The sequence below is a fragment of the Electrona antarctica genome (assembly GCF_951216825.1).
Source record: "Electrona antarctica genome assembly, chromosome: 6".
In the NCBI taxonomy this organism is placed as follows: Eukaryota; Metazoa; Chordata; class Actinopteri; order Myctophiformes; family Myctophidae; genus Electrona; species Electrona antarctica.
The window spans coordinates 23,352,459-23,372,238 of NC_136811.1; the positions used below are offsets into that span (position 1 = coordinate 23,352,459).

At 39.8% G+C, this 19,780-nt stretch overlaps 2 protein-coding genes across 2 annotated transcripts; one reads left to right on the forward strand and one right to left on the reverse strand.

The window, feature by feature from the left end:
* On the forward strand, positions 1 to 4,604 carry prelid3a (PRELI domain containing 3A; the record flags this gene model as incomplete). Its single annotated transcript, XM_079503178.1, has 7 exons — positions 1 to 32; positions 1,664 to 1,832; positions 3,204 to 3,293; positions 3,397 to 3,467; positions 3,772 to 3,874; positions 4,074 to 4,148; positions 4,285 to 4,604. The coding sequence occupies 6 exons, from the start codon at positions 1 to 3 to the stop codon at positions 4,131 to 4,133; spliced, it is 525 nt and encodes a 174-aa protein (XP_079359304.1). The 3' UTR covers positions 4,134 to 4,148; positions 4,285 to 4,604.
* A 2,473-nt stretch (positions 4,605 to 7,077) lies between these two features.
* On the reverse strand, positions 7,078 to 16,127 carry fbxo32 (F-box protein 32). The gene is made up of 9 exons (XM_079502722.1): positions 15,845 to 16,127; positions 15,110 to 15,219; positions 14,802 to 14,851; positions 14,572 to 14,664; positions 10,824 to 10,917; positions 9,765 to 9,949; positions 9,050 to 9,232; positions 8,626 to 8,769; positions 7,078 to 8,385 (listed from the first exon to the last, which is right to left on the reverse strand). Exons 1-9 carry the CDS (start codon positions 15,949 to 15,951, stop codon positions 8,296 to 8,298), a joined length of 1,056 nt encoding a protein of 351 aa, XP_079358848.1. The 5' UTR covers positions 15,952 to 16,127; the 3' UTR covers positions 7,078 to 8,295.
* Positions 16,128 to 19,780: the final 3,653 nt, after the last annotated feature.

Below are 19,780 nucleotides of genomic sequence, written 5' to 3' on the forward strand. Positions count from 1 at the left end.
ATGAAGATTTGGAGCACGGAACACGTTTTCAGGTTGGTCGCGACGTTTTTGCTACTTTATCAAACAATACTTCCTTTAATCAACTTCATTACTAGTATCGTAGCGAAATGATGATCAAACATGGGCCTATTATGAATTGAAAATTGAGGACCCCAATGTAAACAAGTCTTAGTGCTTTTCTGGGTTTATCCGACCTATAGCAGACCTTGTGTTGATTGACTAATGATATGTGATTATGCAGATGAGACAGAGGAGTAAGGTGGAGTAATATGATTTGTAGGCTACACAGTATGGCTACACTGTCTGTACACGGGTGTAGCTATCTGTCATACTTTACCTATAGGGTAGGCCTTTGTAATAGCATGATAGCTTATGATGGAATTTGACAGCTCCTAAACTCTGAGCACGTTTATTCATAAATTGGGTTACTCAGTCATACAGTCTACAGTATAGAATGCTACCTCAGATTTATTGGAATTGTTAACAGCATCATTATTACAAGGTAATACAAACTGTGCGATGTTGTGCATAATTTGGCCTAGTCCAAAACTGAACTGCAGCTGACAAGAACACATGTTGGTGGAACATGTAGTCAGGTTTTGGGTTAATAGAGTTGAGAAACATCCCAAAGAAGATGGATACAAAGTTTAAATTCAAACACTTTACAGACAGTATACTGTGCAGATAGACATGATGTTTGTATCATAACATTTTCAAATGTTTACTAATTGTTAACTTATGATAGGCCTACATATACCCTTAGGTTTTTGAAGGGCACTATAGCCCCACCTATGTCCAGCTTTGAGGGTTTGTGTAAACACAAACATTGTCATAACACAAACATTGAATGCCATTGACAATGAATGGCCAGCTTTGAGTGTTTGTGGAAACACAAACATTGAAGACGAAGGTGAGGACGCACATTGTGATTGGCCGGAATGAGATGATGTCTGATGAATCATCATACATCATCATTGATGATGATGATAAGAGCGCCCCTCAATTCACACAGGTGTGATTTTTAACAATACATGTTATTACCAGTATTGTATTTTATAAACAGCTTCTATAAACAGCTTTGGTCCGGAGTTTTGCCATTGACGATGAACAAATAAATGACGTCAGAATTCCGCTAAATATGACGTAAAGTAAACATCAAAACATTAAACGCCATTGACATTGAAGGGAAAATTTACATCATATGTAAACAAGCAAATCAGCTAACCAATCACCGGCAACAGGCATTCTGATTGGCCAATGGTGATGAGACAGTATGAGATGATGCATGATGATTTATGATGATAAGAGCTGATAATTCCACTAAATATTTTTAATAATTAAACATCACAACATTAAACGCTGTTGACAGTCTATATTTTTCTATATTAAATATACATTACATATCATTTATATATAATATAAATATATCGAATGTTCTTTTTTATACATTGTATCATGGTTAAATGATAATAACATAAATTGATGTACGATAACAAGAGCGCCCCTCATTTCACACGGGTGTGATTTTTATTAAGTACATTTGTGTCAGTGTGTTTCAAATGCAATGAATGCATTGCATAAGCATACTAGCCTACATGTTATTCTGTCCTTTATCAACAAACATAGGGGATACATAAAACATATTATGTTGCTTTGTTTGCAGTTACCCATGGGAGACGGTGATCAAGGCAGCGATGAGGAAGTACCCCAATCCCATGAACCCCAACGTTGTGGGGGTAGATGTGTTGGAGCGCAGCCTGGATGCAGAGGGACGGCTGCACAGCCACCGACTCCTCAGCACAGAGTGGGGCATACCGGGCATTGTGCGAGCGGTAAGCCATCAATACAGATACCAATGTTATCAACCCATAATCACCAGTACAGTTGGAGGCCATCGATATTGTCCTTTTCTTTTTGCTGAGGTTTGCGTGATCTGCGCAAAAGGACAGTTAACCCATTTTGGGCGGGAACCCCTTTTGGTGTTTTAAACATTATGTTATAATTTAGCTATTGAAAAATAGCAGATCTACAAGCTCATAGGTCTGCTATTTTTGAAAAATCGTGAAAATATTTATATATATTATTATTACAATATCGGTGGCACCCAACTGTATGTTCTCATCAAGACCATGCAATGGAGCCAGTATGGACATTTCCTACATATTGACGTGAGGAACGGGGACCTACAGGGGTCGTTGAGGGTGGGTCTTTTATTTTTACAGGTTTAATTACATTAAATGCCATTAACAATAAAGAGAATTTAATGTTTGTTTTGTCACCGTTTGTTTTACAGCACCATTACATCACCTAATCAACATGAGTTAGACTTTAATATATTAGCGCCCCTCACTTCACACGGGTGTGATTTTTATTTTTACATTCTCTTCTGTGGGTGCCTGGCACAAAACCTTTTCAGATGGGGGTCCGCGGCCAAATTAATATAATTTTGGGGGTCCTTGACTTGAAGAAGTTTGAGAACCACTGCACCAGATCACTGAGAAACGATTATCATGTGCATTATGTCGACGCATGGGATTTAGTATTGCTAGTTTATTGAGATGTCATCATGTCAACAATTGTCTGGTTAACTTGAAGAAGCAAAAAGCATCAGTTAAGTTCATTAAAAAATGCAACTAATGTAACTATGGGACACATACATACATACTGTAGGCCTACAGATATGTGTATGTGTCGTGCACAGTACGTATGTACAATACAACACAACATGTACTGTAGACACACTCGCATTATGTTTATGAGAAACATAATGCCTGTTCCCCTCATTAGTGTAATTGTCTGCTGTGTTCTTGCTTTTATATTGCCTGCCTTATACTGTACCATTTGGTTTTATTTTTCTAAATGCCTGTTTATTTTTCACGTTTTTTAAATTGGTTTATATTGTATTGTTTGCTCTTTGTTTCTTTTAACCTGTACAGCACTTTGGTCGACAATAGTCATGTAAAATGTGCTCTATAAATAAAGTTGAGTTGAGTTGAGAAAACTGTTTTACTGTGTCAGATACTGGGGACGAACCAGACAAGTACCTATGTGAAGGAGCATTCTGTTTTACTGTGTCAGATACTGGGGACGAACCAGACAAGTACCTACAGTATGTGAAGGAGCATTCTGTTTTACTGTGTCAGATACTGGGGACGAACCAGACAAGTACCTATGTGAAGGAGCATTCTGTTTTACTGTGTCAGATACTGGGGACGAACCAGACAAGTACCTACGTGAAGGAGCATTCCATAGTGGACCCAGATGGGAAAAGGATGGAGTTGTGCTCCACTAACGTAAGTTAACACTCACCTCATCATATCGCCATGACTCACTTATAAGGTTACATCTGAACGGCATTTAAAATGAGGAAATTCAAGCTGCTTTTCACCCCTCCAGATTACTCTAACCAACCTAGTGTCTGTTGATGAGAGACTCATTTATAGACCCCATCCTGACAACCCGGAGGTGTAAGTACACTCTAGTTCTTTATACACAGTAATATTATATCACAGTAATATATCACATATTAGTACTGGCTATTTAGGGTGATTCAGTGTTTCTTGGGATCATATCCTTTGACCAGGCAGAGGCTGTATAGATTTGAGACTAGGATTACTGCATGTTTTTTTGTGAGGGTACCTACCCTGGGATCAAATTCTTAAACAAATGATCAGCCTGGTTTCTTATCTCTCTGCTTCTGTCTGTGTTTGTGTTTGTGCCACTTTCTCTCTGTCTTTCTCTTGTTTTGTTTCTAATTATCTTATGCTTCAGTACTGTCCTGACTCAGGAGGCTATAATCACAGTGAAGGGAGTGAGTCTGAGTAGTTATTTGGAGGTGATGATGGCCCGGAGGATGTCTGCTAATGCCAGAAAGGTAATACATGCCACACAATACTGTGAACCTTTATGCTCTCATTCTAATTTTCTTTATCTTATCTCAAATCAAGTTATGATTGCTGCTGTCTAAGCATGCCTTTTGACCTTTGTGTGCTGTTAAGAATGTTTGCGATATTCACCTGAATGGCTCTGTGAATGCTGCTTTCAATCTTCCTTTCCTCTGTGTGAATCTGTAGGGTTGGGATGCTATTGAATGGATCATTCAGAACTCAGAAAGTGAGAACGTTCCTCTCTGACATACACTAACTCTGGTAACTCCCCCCCCCATACAATGTTGTGCTGCAGAATAAATATCATACTCTTTTCTGTCTCAGAAAAAATATCTGTCCATAAACTGGCTTTTTGTATATGCGCTTGCCGACACTCCCTCTTTTTATACATTTACAGGACGGCAGGTTTACAGCACACCTCACACCTCGTATTCTCCTGGTGGTCAATGCATGAAGCCTGATTTATATTTCGTTGTGTGACACCAGTGTACAATGAAGCATAAATCAACATTAGTAACTGGGAATCCTCTAGCTGACATTCAGACTGAGTGCGGTGGTGTTCTTTTTTGTTTTTTCCGGGGGTGTTTCACCCATCACCCCCACCTCTGTCTGAGATCAGCCTTGACTGTCTACCCTGGAAGATCAAACACACGCATGACAGCAGGAAGATAAAGTGTCTGACTTAATAACACAGAGGACAAGAATCAGAATGCACATGGATTTAAGGATTTGGGGAGCTAGTCCAGTGGATTTGGTTGGTGATGCCTACCTGCACTCCCTTCCTGATAACATGTTTAACTTAAGCTATAAGAGAAAGAAATAGAGTCCGCGACACTGGTAAAGAATAACTCAGCTCCACTGGTTTATTAATTTAATGTTTCGATCAATGGGATCTTCTTCAATTGTATTTCCTTACCAGTGTTGCGCACTCTATTTCTTTCTCTTGTACTGCCATTTGTCCAGCACCTTGGCTAGAGTGGATGTGCATGCTCTATTACCTTTGTTAACTTAAGCTATAAACCTGAGATCTGGTAAAATGTCCATCCCACATGCTGTACCAAGAAAGTTTGCAAGTCAAGGACACAGACGCCAAGTCAAACCATTCATATGAAGCTGCAGAACGTATTGGACCTTCTAGACTTTGCTTAATGATTGTGAACATTACTACCAGTACCAGAAAAAGAAGAATAACTCATCTGCTCCAATGTCATTTATTGCCAACGTTTCTAGTTTGACCTGAAAAAGAGCCTTGGCTTAAAAAAACGTCAATAAATGACATTGGAGCAGATGAGCATGTGCAGGTTTCTTTTTCTTTTGTCACTTTTCAACCCAGCACCTCCACTAAGTGATGTGCGTATTGTCGTATTCTATTTGTTTTTGAATATTAATTTACTACCATACATTAAAGTGTGCATTCACTATCTTAAAAAGCACCTCCTTATTGGACCTGGCCCTGAAGGAGGATGCGATCTGTGGATGGATACATTTCAAATTCTGGAAACCTCATCAGTAATATGCACCAAATGCCATCTGCCATCATGACATTAATTTCACTTCTGTTCACATGTAGTCTGTAGTGTAGTCTACAGTAAATAGATAAATTAGTAGTGTGGTAGTGCTTACACAGTAAAATATGGAGTGTTAATTTAACCACTTTAACCCATTCTGGACAGGAACCCCTTTTGGTGTTTTAACTAAGCATTATGTTATACTTTAGCCATTGAATTTTTTTTGAAAACTCGTGAAAATGTGGTGCAAATCTTTGAATATATATTCTTTCAGAGCGAACTTTTTTTTTTTTCCCGACGTCAGGTCAAAATGGGTTAAACCTGGCCTCCCTATTAACAGTGTGATTTGAGTCTGGCTTATTAGCCAGGCTAATTTTGGGCATGTATGCAAAAAAATAAAAATAGTACAAAAACTAAATAGAGTTATCTCTGAGAGTTAAATTAACACTAAGGATTTTACTATGTGGGCTGCTTTGCATAGCGAGTCAATCACCACCATATTGTTATAATGAAAATGATGGGAGTGTCTCTTGGGCTTTACCTTATACTACTGATTACTGAAAAGTAATGTATAATGTATTACTAGAGTAGGGCAGCATTAGAACAACAGTAGCTAATATAGGCAACTGTTTGTGGCAATATTGGCTTTAACATCATCTGGATTTGCAACTGGCATTTTTGTTTTTAGGTAACGAATGACATTATGATGTAAAATGTACAAGTCAAATGTACATCGCTGTTAATTTTGCCTCAAAACATTCGCCTTTGTAACATGAGTCTTAATGTGTGCTTTTGCTAGTCCTACACACTAATATGCTTCCAAATTGTAACTATTCCATGGATGCTAAGCTACCTAATATTCCCTAAAATCAGCATGGTACTGTACTGTATGTTCAATGCTGCAGTGGACCTCATCTGTGACTTAATCCAAATGCACTCCATGCCACTGACAAATGTACTAAATGGAATTTATAACAAGACAAGAATACTGACTTTTTGCAAGACATTTTATTTCCCAATGGGAAAAAGTGTAATGTTTTTATTTCCATTTTATTTATCCATATTTTTTTTTTTAAATCTTGTTTGCAAAAACAAATACAGCACTTCTTAATTTTTCATGACATGAACATAATGTGTTATCTGGGCACCACCAAACTAGTTGTCTAGCAACCGTAATGGGCTGGCCAATGCTGCTGAATGTTTGTGTCTCTGCAAGGCAAAGAGCTACAGAGCTCAAGTCAGTGTTCATGTGCCAAACGCCTGTATCGTCTTAAACCTCAGCTGTCTGTGCCAATTTAATTTGTAATTTACATTACCCACACAGCTAGCTGTCTACACTTAACATACCAACATAGCCTCGGAAACCTACACTAACAGAACACAACTACGAGCTTGCAGTTCACACTTAATCCAACAGATGGCAGATTTGCTGATAACAGAATAGCTCAGATTATACTATATATATATATATATATAGTATATACACACATACATTTCTAGTAATGGATAATTTCCTTTTTTTTCACCATGTCTTGCCAATAAGTAGTCTTTCCTCACCTTTTTGATATAATACTGCTGAAATCTAAGAGATTTCCTGTTTTCCTCACATTGACATTGTGTATGCTGATCTTGTCATTTCACCACATACTCCATGAATAACTGATGCCAAAGAGTGATTCGTTTTCTTATTTAATGTATTATAACATACTCAACATAGAACATAATGCATTGCTTAGCATGTACTGTATCATCATAATCTAAACACATAAGAGTTCAAGTCAAAATTGCACCATCCTGGTTGCACCACTTCAACTGTACCCAACAGATTAGGCAAAACTCTTGCCTGAATTAAACCAAATATATTAAAGTAAGCATGATCATTTGGTTTTAATGGACAGTCATGCAGAAGGACAAAGTGAACAAAATATTTTGAATTTATATAAGCTGTGCATCTTACTTGGGTTTCAAATCCCTGGATCACAATGCTCTCTTATCAACAATAAATTTGTAGATGCCAAAAATAGTATCACCTTCTGAAAAAATGAAAACAAAATGTTGTCCTGATAAGGCACAGCATTATTATACTCTGATTACACACTGGTGATACTGTAATGACATATTGAGCTTCAGCAGCCACAGCACAAAATGAGCACACGTATGAAATACAAAAAACAACATTGGAAATATCAAACGTATAAAAGTGAAAAGAAGAAAGTAAATATAAAATATAGGCAACATCAAGGAATCACAATACCATTACTTTGCTTACATTCATTTTCTTTTCTCTATTGCATCAACTCATTGATCCTCAACACTAATCTGGCACCAAAACAGAACATTATTGTAGAGTTTCTTGACATAGTTCGATTTCATTCGTAGTCGTACTACCCATGACCAAATCTAAGGCTGCATTTCTTTAAATTAAATCTCTGTTCAAACATTAATCAAACCAGGACTGAAGTTTCTCCTGCATTGTCGAAGAAATCCTCTAAATGTTTCACAACCAAAAATAAATCCCAAATCAAACATTGCACTTAAAACCAAAATTGCAGTCCTGTTACAACTGCACTCAGCTAAGGCCAACTGTAGGTACGTTTATTTCAGAGGTATATTTTCATATATTCATTTACTTTGAGCCAAGACCAAAATTATTTTAGACAGATGAGTGTCCCTTTTCAGATCTAGCTCCCTGCTCTACTCCAGAGCTATGGCTTTTACCTCTCCTTCCTCCATCTCTATCACTTTCACTTTCTTCAAACTGTGCACACTTGATTGCATAATTGTCCCACTGCCTGCCCCTCACCCTTTCCATTTTTCAAAATATACATTCAGGAATCCATTGCAGTATTTCTATGTACAGTATGTACAGTCAGTCCATTGAACTTTGAGAGGGGAGGCTCTCAGAAGTGGAAAAGGTTGATAAAGCCTTGAGGGGAGACAGACATAGTACAACCTTCCGGATTGTTGGCTGTGCAGGGGTGACTTGTGTCCTAGGAGGAGAGACAAGGAGAAAAACACTGATGGTTTGTTCATGGATTTCCATTTCCGGCATGGTTTAAACTTTGTTGCAAATCAAAAATAGCAGCTCTACCATCGCATAATGAATCGAAAGGAGAAAGACGTGCAATGGACGTACATACAACCACTTTATGCATGCATACACACAGCCACTTGTGTACCTTCCAGAAGAGGATGTGGCAGTGGGTACAGAAGTGCAGAGTGTCACTTACCTTCCAGAAGAGGATGTGGCAGTGGGTACAGAAGTGCAGAGTGTCACTGTAATGCTCTCTGTGAGGATAGCAACGGCTCATCTTGAAGTACATCTTCTTCCACTCCAGGTGACCCTTCTCTGACATCATTAGACGTTTACGGATCTGGAGAGAGGAACACGCGATCAGTCATTAGTTTAGTTCTCACAGTGACCTAGTAGGTACACGTATCCGTATGCTGACCTTAAAGACTCCCGTTCTAAATGCTTTCATAATTATCAGAAATGCTTGACCTCCTTGTTAAGTGCTAAATTGTACTTCAAAGCATAGGCCAATTTTAGGCATATAATTCTAGATCGCCATTTTGGAGAATTTTTTAATAGGGCTTAAGTGGTTAATACATATTTGTATGCATCAGTCCGTTAATTATTTGGCCCATCCATACCTGTCTATCGGTGAAGTGGTACTGGCAGAGTCTCTTCCAGAGCAGGCGGTCCTCGGTGAGGCTGCCCAGGTCAGGAGACACCTGTCCCAGACTAACGAGGTCCCTGCCGTCCGTCAGGCGGTGCATGATGTTGAGCTGCAGACTGGCAGGTAGGTCGGTCAGCTCCATGCCTTCAGATGTGGGCTGCAGTGAAGAGAAAAAGAATATACACAAAGTTTAGAGTGATAATGTGATCTAATATAACTCAATAGTACATTTATGCTTCACATTTTGCCCCAACAGTAAGACCTGGCCAACATACATTGTCAACAATGTAGCTAAATCTTCCATGAACATCTTGGGTCTAAACTAGACTCTTGATGCTACCATCAGAATATACCACGTATATTCTGTCTATGTTCAGGCGAGCAGACACAATCCGATTTTTTTGCCCGATCCAGATTGAAATCAGATTGATTTGATCAAAATAAAATGAAAATATTTTTGCTAATCAGATTTGAACCACATTCCTGGTGGTTTGGAATATGATTCAATATGGCCACTGAAGCCTGATTTATACTTTGTACAGTAAGTTGAGCATTTCTCAGGAATATTGTTTGTCATTACGCCGTTACAACAACCAAGATAGGTTGACGATGTCTGAATACACCAGTGTGTTTTTTCCTAATGATCAGATATGAGAAACAGTTGTCTGAACAAAGCCTTAAATACCCACCCTGCTGATCTGGATGTTGTCCAGCTGCTGCTGCCACTGCAGGATGTTCTCCATGCGGTGGACCCAGGTGTTTATGTTCCCCACTAGGACAGACTTGCCCATGTCCTGGACGAGTACAACCAGGGACACGTAGAGCGTCTGCAACAGCTCCTTAATGGGACGAACATTCTGCTGGTCGTCCAAGACTGTCAAGGAGAGAAAATCGCAACTCGTTCAAATGACTGTCTGGCAGACTGAATCTAGATGACCAAGTTTTATTCTAACGAAGATTGATCAATCTCGACTTCCTAGACAATGGCAACAGTGGACACCCCAAACATTTTTCACACTGCTAGAACTAAGCTATATAGGCAGAGGTAGACAAACAAGAGTTAATGCATAGATTTTTTCCCCTTCAAAGTAAGTCTAGAGGTGATGCAGGTTAATTTACTCAAGATGACAGTTTTGTTCTCTGTCCTGCTATAAATCCTGAACTTCCCATCAACACAGGATTAATAGCTAAAGGGCCACACTGAAATATTTATCATTTATCAATGTTGTTTTTAGGCGGTTGCTTGGCTCTGCCAGTGTACCGTTGATTATGTTTGGCAAATAGGTTTCATAAGACCACCTAAACAACATGAATGTGCGTTTAGGAAATTTTTGTTTACACAATTACACAAAAAGCTCGGACAGTCAATCCCTTAACTATGTCTCTAAAATCACTACTGTGCATCATCGTCCCTGGTTTTATTAGATGTGGTCACTCATTGCCTTGGTATACATAAATATGTTTGTGATGTTATGTGGCAACAGAGGAGGAGTTATGGTAGTCATTAAATATGTATTCACCACTTAAGCTACTACTATGTCTGCAACTCCTTTAATAATAAGAACAAAACATAAAAAACAACAACAGGGTCATAGTAATGTTTGAACTGTCTGAACAACAACAACAAGAATCTGAAACAAAACAAGACTTCTTTACATACAGTATGCCTTTGTTCACAATGCATGAATGTAAACAACCATCACCATGAATTCAATCAAGAGGAGAGAAAGAAGACAAACAGGCCTCACCTTTCTGTACCACCCTCTCCAGAATATTCATGTAGTTTTTCTGGGCCACTCCACTGAGTGAAGGGAGCTGGGACTTGGCGATGAGCTCCAGCAGCTATAGAACAAAGAGAACACAGAAACAGCATCAATTTCAGCACATTTCTCCATTATGTACTTCTTGTTATGGTGCAGTCTTAAGCACACACAATCCCAACGATAAACGCGGTCTAGAAAGGGGGTCATTTGGACCTGGTCCACTTGGCCATAATTCTCAGCAGAGGCTTGATCCAAGAACCACATAACAGCATTCTTGGCAGCTCTTGTATCCCGCAGTCTCTTTAGAGAAGAAGAAGGAGCTACTAGAAAAGTGCCCAGGCCCCAGACAACCAAGTTGCCAACAACAGCCTGAACATGAAACTGTTTACTTTCTTTGATCATTTGACTCCTGAATCCTCGTGACATCTGAATCACTTGACTTAACACCACATGTTTACTGTATGCATGTGCCCCATGGCTGACATTGACAGGACAGAAGGGACCATGGTGGCATGTCTGGTATGTAACTAATGTTGCTTTCACACGGGCAGATGAAATCATGCAGTCTAGCATTCATTGTCAATGGAAGCCAGCAACGTGAAGCTATGAAGCAACTATGACGCATGAAGCTGCCGCAAATTATGCTGTGATGCGTTTTTGCTTTGTTTCATCTGCCCGTCTGAACGAACCATAACAACAGAGGTTTGTGACATCATAGAGAAGTTCACCCCAAGTTTGCTCAACCCTACCCCATAGCATTAGTCCATAGCATTAATCCTTTCTCATCATGCCTACAGTACTCACTAACCACCTGAACCCTAGCATCCCCATTCGGGACATGTCATAATTCAGTGTAAATAGACTAGATTGGCTATTTATTGACAATGAACATGACTGATGCGCCACTTTGGGAGCTTGAAAATTGGCTATTTTCAGCAAAGAGATTTGGTGTAAAGGATAAGAAGGATGGGGCCAAGCATAGACCCAGAGTAGTAACATTTGGTGGTAAACCAGAACAAGATTCCAAGCATTTCTCGCCCCGAACAAGTATGAGTTTTGCTCTGCCATCATACTATTCTGTGGACAGTACTACAACAACCAACTATGATGCTTTAATAATACCTTTCATTTTAAGATACTCATACTCAAGACACACATCTGGTATCCCTGCATAGTCTCTTCCTTTGTCCTTCGCATCTCTCTCTCTCTTTCCCCAACCACCTTCATCTCACCCACCATACTCCTCCTTCACCACACCATCAAGTGTTCCTTGCATAATTACAACATGCGTTTCCGAGTCTACTATTAGCATCCAGTGTTAAACGACCTTCATAACTTCGCCTGCACAACTTCTGCTTTTACAATGTTTTTCGCGATGTAAAAATGTTGCAAACAAAACCAAAGATAATTCAATTGTTTATTCACCTTGAGCCAACCCCCCCCTCCCCCCCCTCCCCCCTGTTAGAGAACCCGATCTGTGTAAGTGAGACGGAGATAAATGAACCCAGCAACCACCATCAGACTAGACCAGTAAACATTGGTGATCTAGAACAGTGTGTCCAGACTAGGTACTAGTGTTACACAGCTCTATTGTTCTTTAGACAGACTACACTGCCCCCATTAGCTGCAATATAATATAAGTACTATAAAAACAAGTCAGTCCAAAACTAACAATGAGAATGATAAATTACGTTAAATTATATAATTAGATGTTAGAATTTACCTACTTAAGCCCTACAGTAAATACACTTCTTTGTTCGATGAACGGAAAACAATCTCATGTGGCGCACCGTGACACAGTATAGGCTCGTATATGTATTTTTTTAATTTACCCAAGATATCAGGGTTAATGTGGTTAAAATGCAGAACAGGCTGGCAGAGAATGCAGAAAGAGCAGGAAAGTGTTTTTTTAAGGAATATTATAAGCATGCTATCACATAATCGAGTTTTTTGTCTAGCTTGTATACCGTACTTGTTTTTAATGGGTAGTGGGCAATAGAAACAGTTTTAAATATATAACACTTATCTCTATATGCCTAGTCTTGCCGTCTCCTCCTGACCAAAACGTAAGTGGTACACCCACAACAATGATTAGACAATTTGTTCACTGGGCCCATTGCCTAGAATGAGACACTGATTAAAGACGACGGAGGTAAAAGCACTGGGCAGAGAAAGGGGTTTGGTAAGGTTACATAACTTACATGTAATGTAAATCCTATCATTCTATTGTGACACTCGTGACAAAATACTTCCCAGTGTGTTTCATGTACCGAGGATTTGTGCTGGGAGATCTCCGTCAGCCTCCGTAACTTTTTGGCGAAGGCCGGAGGAGATTCTCTAGTGTAAAGCACACAGGAGGAAGCACTTGGAATTGCTGGTGTCGTGTTTTCACAATGTTTTCACAAGTTCCCCTTTTAAGAGAGATGAGCAGATAAAAAGGGAAGAGAGCCAGGGAGGAGCGGGAACAGAATGCACAGAACAGAAGAGAAGATGGTGGAGCAGTCTGAGTCATCAGAGTCCCATTCTGATCCCTGTTGGATGGTTGCATCTCACTGCACAGCTTTCAGACCGCCCTCGAAGTTCAGGACAGCATAGAACAGAAACTGGATTTCCCACCCCCACCGTTCCCTCCCTCACTCACCTCCCAGGGCTTAACCCCCCTGAAACCCCCCACACACTCCTGACAGTCACAATGACCTTTGCCTGCCAGCAACACATGCATGGCTCTCAGTGTGTCTGTACTGCCCCCACCTCACCTCACCTCACATGGGAGCAGCACATGTGGAGGACTTGCTGTTCTAGGTTCAGCGTCTCGTTTCTCATACAATGGGAGTGAACATTGTATACTATCGACTGCCTACTGTATATGCTGCATATCTCCTGTATCCTTTGTAATAATGTAAGGCCCCACCACCGAAAACATAAACGTTATTATGGCTACCTTGCATATGTTTCCTTATGATTTGATGTACTTGCTCACTCTTGGTACAAAATGGCAAGTGTGGTGAAAAGAAAGTATTACATTTCTTAATCCAAGCCTCAAATGTATGTTCATGTGTTTATCGTATGATCAACGTATGCCGATTAAAGAGGATTGTTCTATGCAAATCTATGGGATGACCAATTCTTGCTACACTCTCTTCAGTGTGACCTCCCAGTCACATCGGAGTAGCAAGAGAGAAAGACCAAGACCACCAAAACACAAACAACCATAGTACACACACAGTATCATCACTGAGAGAGACTTGTCTGGGGAGACTTGATAAGAGACAGGCAGAGGCCTATACACCCTCTGCACGCACACACACACACACACACACACACACACACACACACACACACACACACACACACACACACACACACACACACACACACACACACACACACACACACACACACACACACACACACACACACACACACACACACACACACACACACACACACACACACACACACACACACACACACACACACACACACACAGTGAAGAATCGTGCAGCACTAGTTTGCTGTCCAATTCATTTTAGTTTACGTTTTTTATCCCTGAATATTTTCATGGAAAAAATTAGAATCGTGTTGGAAATTATGGTGGAGGAAAATCGAGATTTACATTTGAGCAATTATCGTGCAGCACTAATGCTTAAAGTGGTTAAAGTACCATTAACAACCACAGCCTGTAAAAGCAGAGGAAGACAATGAAATGAGAAAAGGGGAGATGAGGACTCACCCTGACGACGTAATTAAATCTCCTCGTGTCCTTGATGGCACTGCAGAAATCTAAGCGGTTGAAGGCTTCTCCCAGTGTACAATATCCGTGACGCTGAGGGAATTTAATTATCAGGGTATTAAGATTCTGATCTCACAGTATAGAGTTTTCTATAGATGTCCAATTGTCCAAATTGGAAATGTTATTATAAATTGATACAACATATAATATATTATTAGTTGGTTTGTTACCTCCTTGGTGCTTCCTTTATGAACATAAATCCACTTTTCTCTGTGGAAATCTGTGAAATTGGTATCATTTGAAAATTAGTGCCTTCCCTGATCAAAATACTATGTATCTTCAGTATTCACACAATAATTTGTCAAAGCATAATTTATTGTGAACTATGACCTTCAATCACATAATATGTTCATGGGTGGCCCATTCTCATATACTTCCTCAATGACTTAGCTAGAATAAGATTCCATATAAACACAACTTGATGGAAACATACTTTTTATAATAATAGAACTGTTCCAGTTCTCTCATTGTTACTCACAGGGAACCTTGGTGTTGTTGTTCATCATGTCTTTTTTCCTCTTCTTGGCAGCCATGTCATAGTTCAGCAGCAGGTTCTCTTTGTTGTTCTCTTCATGTGCTTCGCAGTAGCTGGAACAAAGTCACAGAGCAGACATTTCAAACAGTTGAACATATTTTTAGATTGTATGTTATACAAAGAGAAGAGAGAGAGAGGTCCACGTATATTCTGTAAATAAATAAAAATAGGCCTATCCACATACTGTGAGTGACATTATAATGTCGATCGTGTCACTCCCCTTATAACTTGAAAAAACATAACGAGGATCAACATTGGCATCTTTTCAGGACAGTGTGTAGGGTTCAATTAAGTCCAGTTCAGCAGGTCTCCACACGCCACATTAATAATAGTGCGCAATCGTTTTGGAAAGTAAGAGACTCGAGTCAACAGATGTATGTTAATCCAGTCACTTGTGTAGTTATTAATAGCACATAGTGATTAGCCTGGAAAGACAACACTGGTCAGTGAGTGGTCACGATGTGACGGACAAAAACAAAGAGATTAGAAGATGGAAACTGGTAAGGAGCTGCATATGCACGAGTCTCTCGCTCCTTACCATGGTTAAAAAAACAAAACAAATATGCACAATTAACGGATTACGTCTACTCGATCTCCACCTCTCTTTCTACGTGGTGCAACTATTGTTTGCCGCTGTCAAACATTGCGTCGAAGATGCCACGAATAAGCATGACAAACCTTTCGACGGAAACGTTGTTGTTTTTGTCGTCTGTCTTTTTCCAACCCTCCTCAGTTTTGACCCAACTTTGACCAGGAGAGCGCCAGTCTTGTCCAAGAAAAGGCATCTTTGATTATGGTCAAATTAAGAACACAATAGAACAACAAAATAATCCTGAATGTTTATGAGGTTTCAAGGCCCTTTCGCTGACTTAAAATAGTATAACTGATTTCCCTATCTGTCTTGACTTAGATGGATCTCTTCTCTACTGTTGACATTGCGCAGCTGGCTTTATATCCTCCAGCTAGGTACCCGGAAATACTTAAGATCCGCCCCCATTGGAAAGTTCCCTACAACACGTGGCTTTGTTTATCATCATCAGAGTGGTTGCAAAACTTCCCAGGGACTGGATACCACCTCGGCTCGCAGTGCTCTTTGGCTACAACATTGACAATAATAATCACCATTTCTTTCTTTCTTTGCTGACAATGCTTGTTCAGCATTGAGTTTATCTTAAAATAAATTGAATAATTATTATTGAGAAGAGTTTCCCTGATTGTTACTCACCCATGACCCATAACATTATTAATAGATCAAGTTGAGCTCAGGATTCTGGGCTCTGTCTTCTTGTAACCCAGTGTTGGGTTTCTATGTCGTTTTCCCCTCAGTGGAGAGTAATCTAAATTTGTGTCAAACGTTCCCACTAAAGTAGACACACAACACTGATCTAACAATAACAATAATCTGTAGGAGCTCAGCTGACCTACAAACACATAGTTTATTTATGACTGAATGGTGTGATAAAAAATACGTCTGCCGAGGTTATCTGTTATCAACCTTAACATAACTAAAAAAAAACCCATAGAAAACCTCTCAGGCACACACACACACACACACACACACACACACACACACACACACACAGGTCTGGCTTTCTAAATACTTATATTGTCTGTGGCTATGTTTGAAATGCTTCATCGGCACTGTAGTAATTTGTTTATACAGCCTCAAAATGTTTAGTAAGCTTAAAAGTGTTTATGTGTTTATGTGTGTGTGTGTGTGTGTGTGTGTGTGTGTGTGTGTGTGCGTGCGTGCGTGCGTGTGTACATGTGCATGCTCATTGCTGTGCATGTGTCACGTGTGTATGTGAGTGAAATATTGAATACTTAGAAAGAGGAGGTGGATTCATTGATACTCATAATTCACACTATATATACACTGCAAAACGTCAAAACACGTGTGTGTGTCTGTGTGTGTGTGTCCTGTTTTAATATACATGTGTGTAGTTCTTCCAGGAACCAACAGTATCTTCTCCATCACTGCCAAGTGCCAACATATTGTGACACACAGCTTGTGAATGTTGCAAGCCAGGCTTGCTGATGTAGATGTTCTGCAGTCTCAACCTTATTGTAAGCTATAGTACACAAAACCTCCAACATCTAGACGTTTCTTTAGTCATTTTCAAGTCTAATCTAACTATTGTTTTAGACAATTTGTTAAAATTTAGCATATTACTAAAATGTTATTGACAAATGACAAGGTTAAAAAAGTCACATGAGGACAGATGAGGCTACTTAGTACATAGTAGTGTAGGTGTGTTCTTATTATAGATTACAATTTAAAGTGGGATGCCCCGTCCTGCAAGTATACCCTTTGTTGGGTGCAGTAACAAAGTGCATCCAAGATAGTAAAACTTACAATAGCATCTGTGTGATAATCTTTTTTCTGTTTGTGTTCATTGTGGTTCTTTGAAATATATGGAAGTAATTTATAAGAATAGGTCAACTTAAATGTTGCCTTTGGAAAGTCCCAACAAATGCTTGGTTGCTTTTGAGTGCCTAAGTGGAAAGCTATATGATCTAAGGCTCATTGTAGTTTGTGTAATTAGTTAAATTAATCATAAATGGCCATTACTGCTTTATTAGTATTTACTACTGGTACTGTGCTTATTGTTAGTGTAGACATAGGAAAGTACATACGGTTGTAATGGGGCAGAGTTCTTGGATCACTCTCTCTGTTTTTGTTTTTTAGTCATAGGACAGCTGCATGGACAGTACTTGACACCCCAAAACAAGCATGCACATGCGCGCACACGCACACGCACACGCACACACACACACACACACACACACACACACACCTGTTGCTGTTCCTTCTGAACAAATTTCATCACTCGCAGTGTTGTGAAACCACGGTCATTAGTTGGTACCCTCTCCCTTCACTTCTCTGTGTTTCTCTCTCTCGCTGCCCCCCCTCTCACATCTGCCAACTAGCACAGCAACCAAAAGGCCAACAGGGCCACATGCTTCACATGGTATACATTCACCCCCTTGTTTGTTTCTCAAAATATCACCAGCTCACCTATAGTTTTTCCAGTCCCCCACCTTTTTGCGCCCACCCCCCTCCAACTGGAATACGAGATGGCTCGCCCCCTTTCCAACTCGCCCAAAGCGGCGAAGATCGGTCGCCCCAACGGGAAGAGCGGTCGCCCCAACGGACCGAGAATTTAAAACCTTAGAAGTTAGACTTATTACCCCCTTTTAGACTTATAGCATAATGTACAGATAATAGCCTACTACTATACTATACTATACATACTATACTATATTATATATTGTACATGTGTACTATAAAGTGCTATGATAAATTCTGTGGCGAGCCCACTTTTCGCGGGGGCGAGTTGGAAAAGGGGCGAGATGACCTGGTACCCTCCAACTGTCACCTTTGACTCTATTTGCTGGTGGGAAAACCCAGTGACTTGGGTTTCAGAAAGAGATATGATCACACTCTTCTTTCTTCACACAAAATGCCTAACTTTATTGGTGTTCAAAAGTAATTGAGGATACATACTATTATGTAATCAATTCATATCCTCGTTATTTAAGATAATTTAGCTGCAATCATTAATATTATCACATTTCTGTATATAAAACATTGGGATGTGATCATTGAGGCTCAGTGGGCAGGGTGTGTTAAAATCTGATGTGTAGCATTATATGTCTCCCCTCTTTCGCTGTTTTGCCAGACTGTGCCTTTTGGAGAACAATAGAACATTCCTAGAAAAAACAAACACTGTGGTCTAAGTTTGTCTGTGATGTACAACAGGTGGAGAAAAAACAACTGGAACAAGCCCTTTCGATTCGTTACTGCTGGATATGTACTCTGTAACACTGTTTTCTGTAATAGGATATCTTTTATATGTCAAAATCTAAATCTACTGGCTGACTGGAACTGGTCTGGGCATGTACAGCTTGTGTGTGGAGTGGAGCGTGACTAGGGGGTTATAGTCACTGACTAGACACACAAGGTATGCTCACTCAGGTTGCAACTGGTGTCAAGTGACCCAGCACCCAGCCACACTTCAGAGAGGAAGATGAAGACTAGGCTACACCAAAGAACGATTTGAATATTTATTGATAATGTATATAAAAAAATATATATAAAAACCAAATTACAGCAATGCTAAAAATGTAAACAGGAAATAACTGTGCAAAAACAGGAGTAAACAAATTTAAAATGTCCATAAAATGTAAATGCACCTCAAATATTGTCTTTGACACATGGTTGTATTTGCTACAATATAAAAAAAATACAAGGTGGACCGTGGAATTGCACACATACTGTTAGCTTTCAGTTAAACAACAAAAATACTATTTAGTGATTTGGGTGATTTGGAAAAAACCCTGGTCCGCCCCGGTAACAAGATGTGCACATGCACACGCTCTACAGTGGGGGGGACACGCAACAGGCCAACAGCACGTGCACCAAGGCCCGCCCCCACTCGATCATGATTGGAGGAAGGCCCCTCTCATCCTGATTGGATGATGGCTGAATAACCCTAGCCAAAAACGAAAACGGTTTGTTTTACCCCAGGGGTCAACTGAGGACAGGGAGGAACTCCTCCTTGTATGTTCAGCACACTCTATAGTAGGGAGGATTATCAAAAATAAAAATAA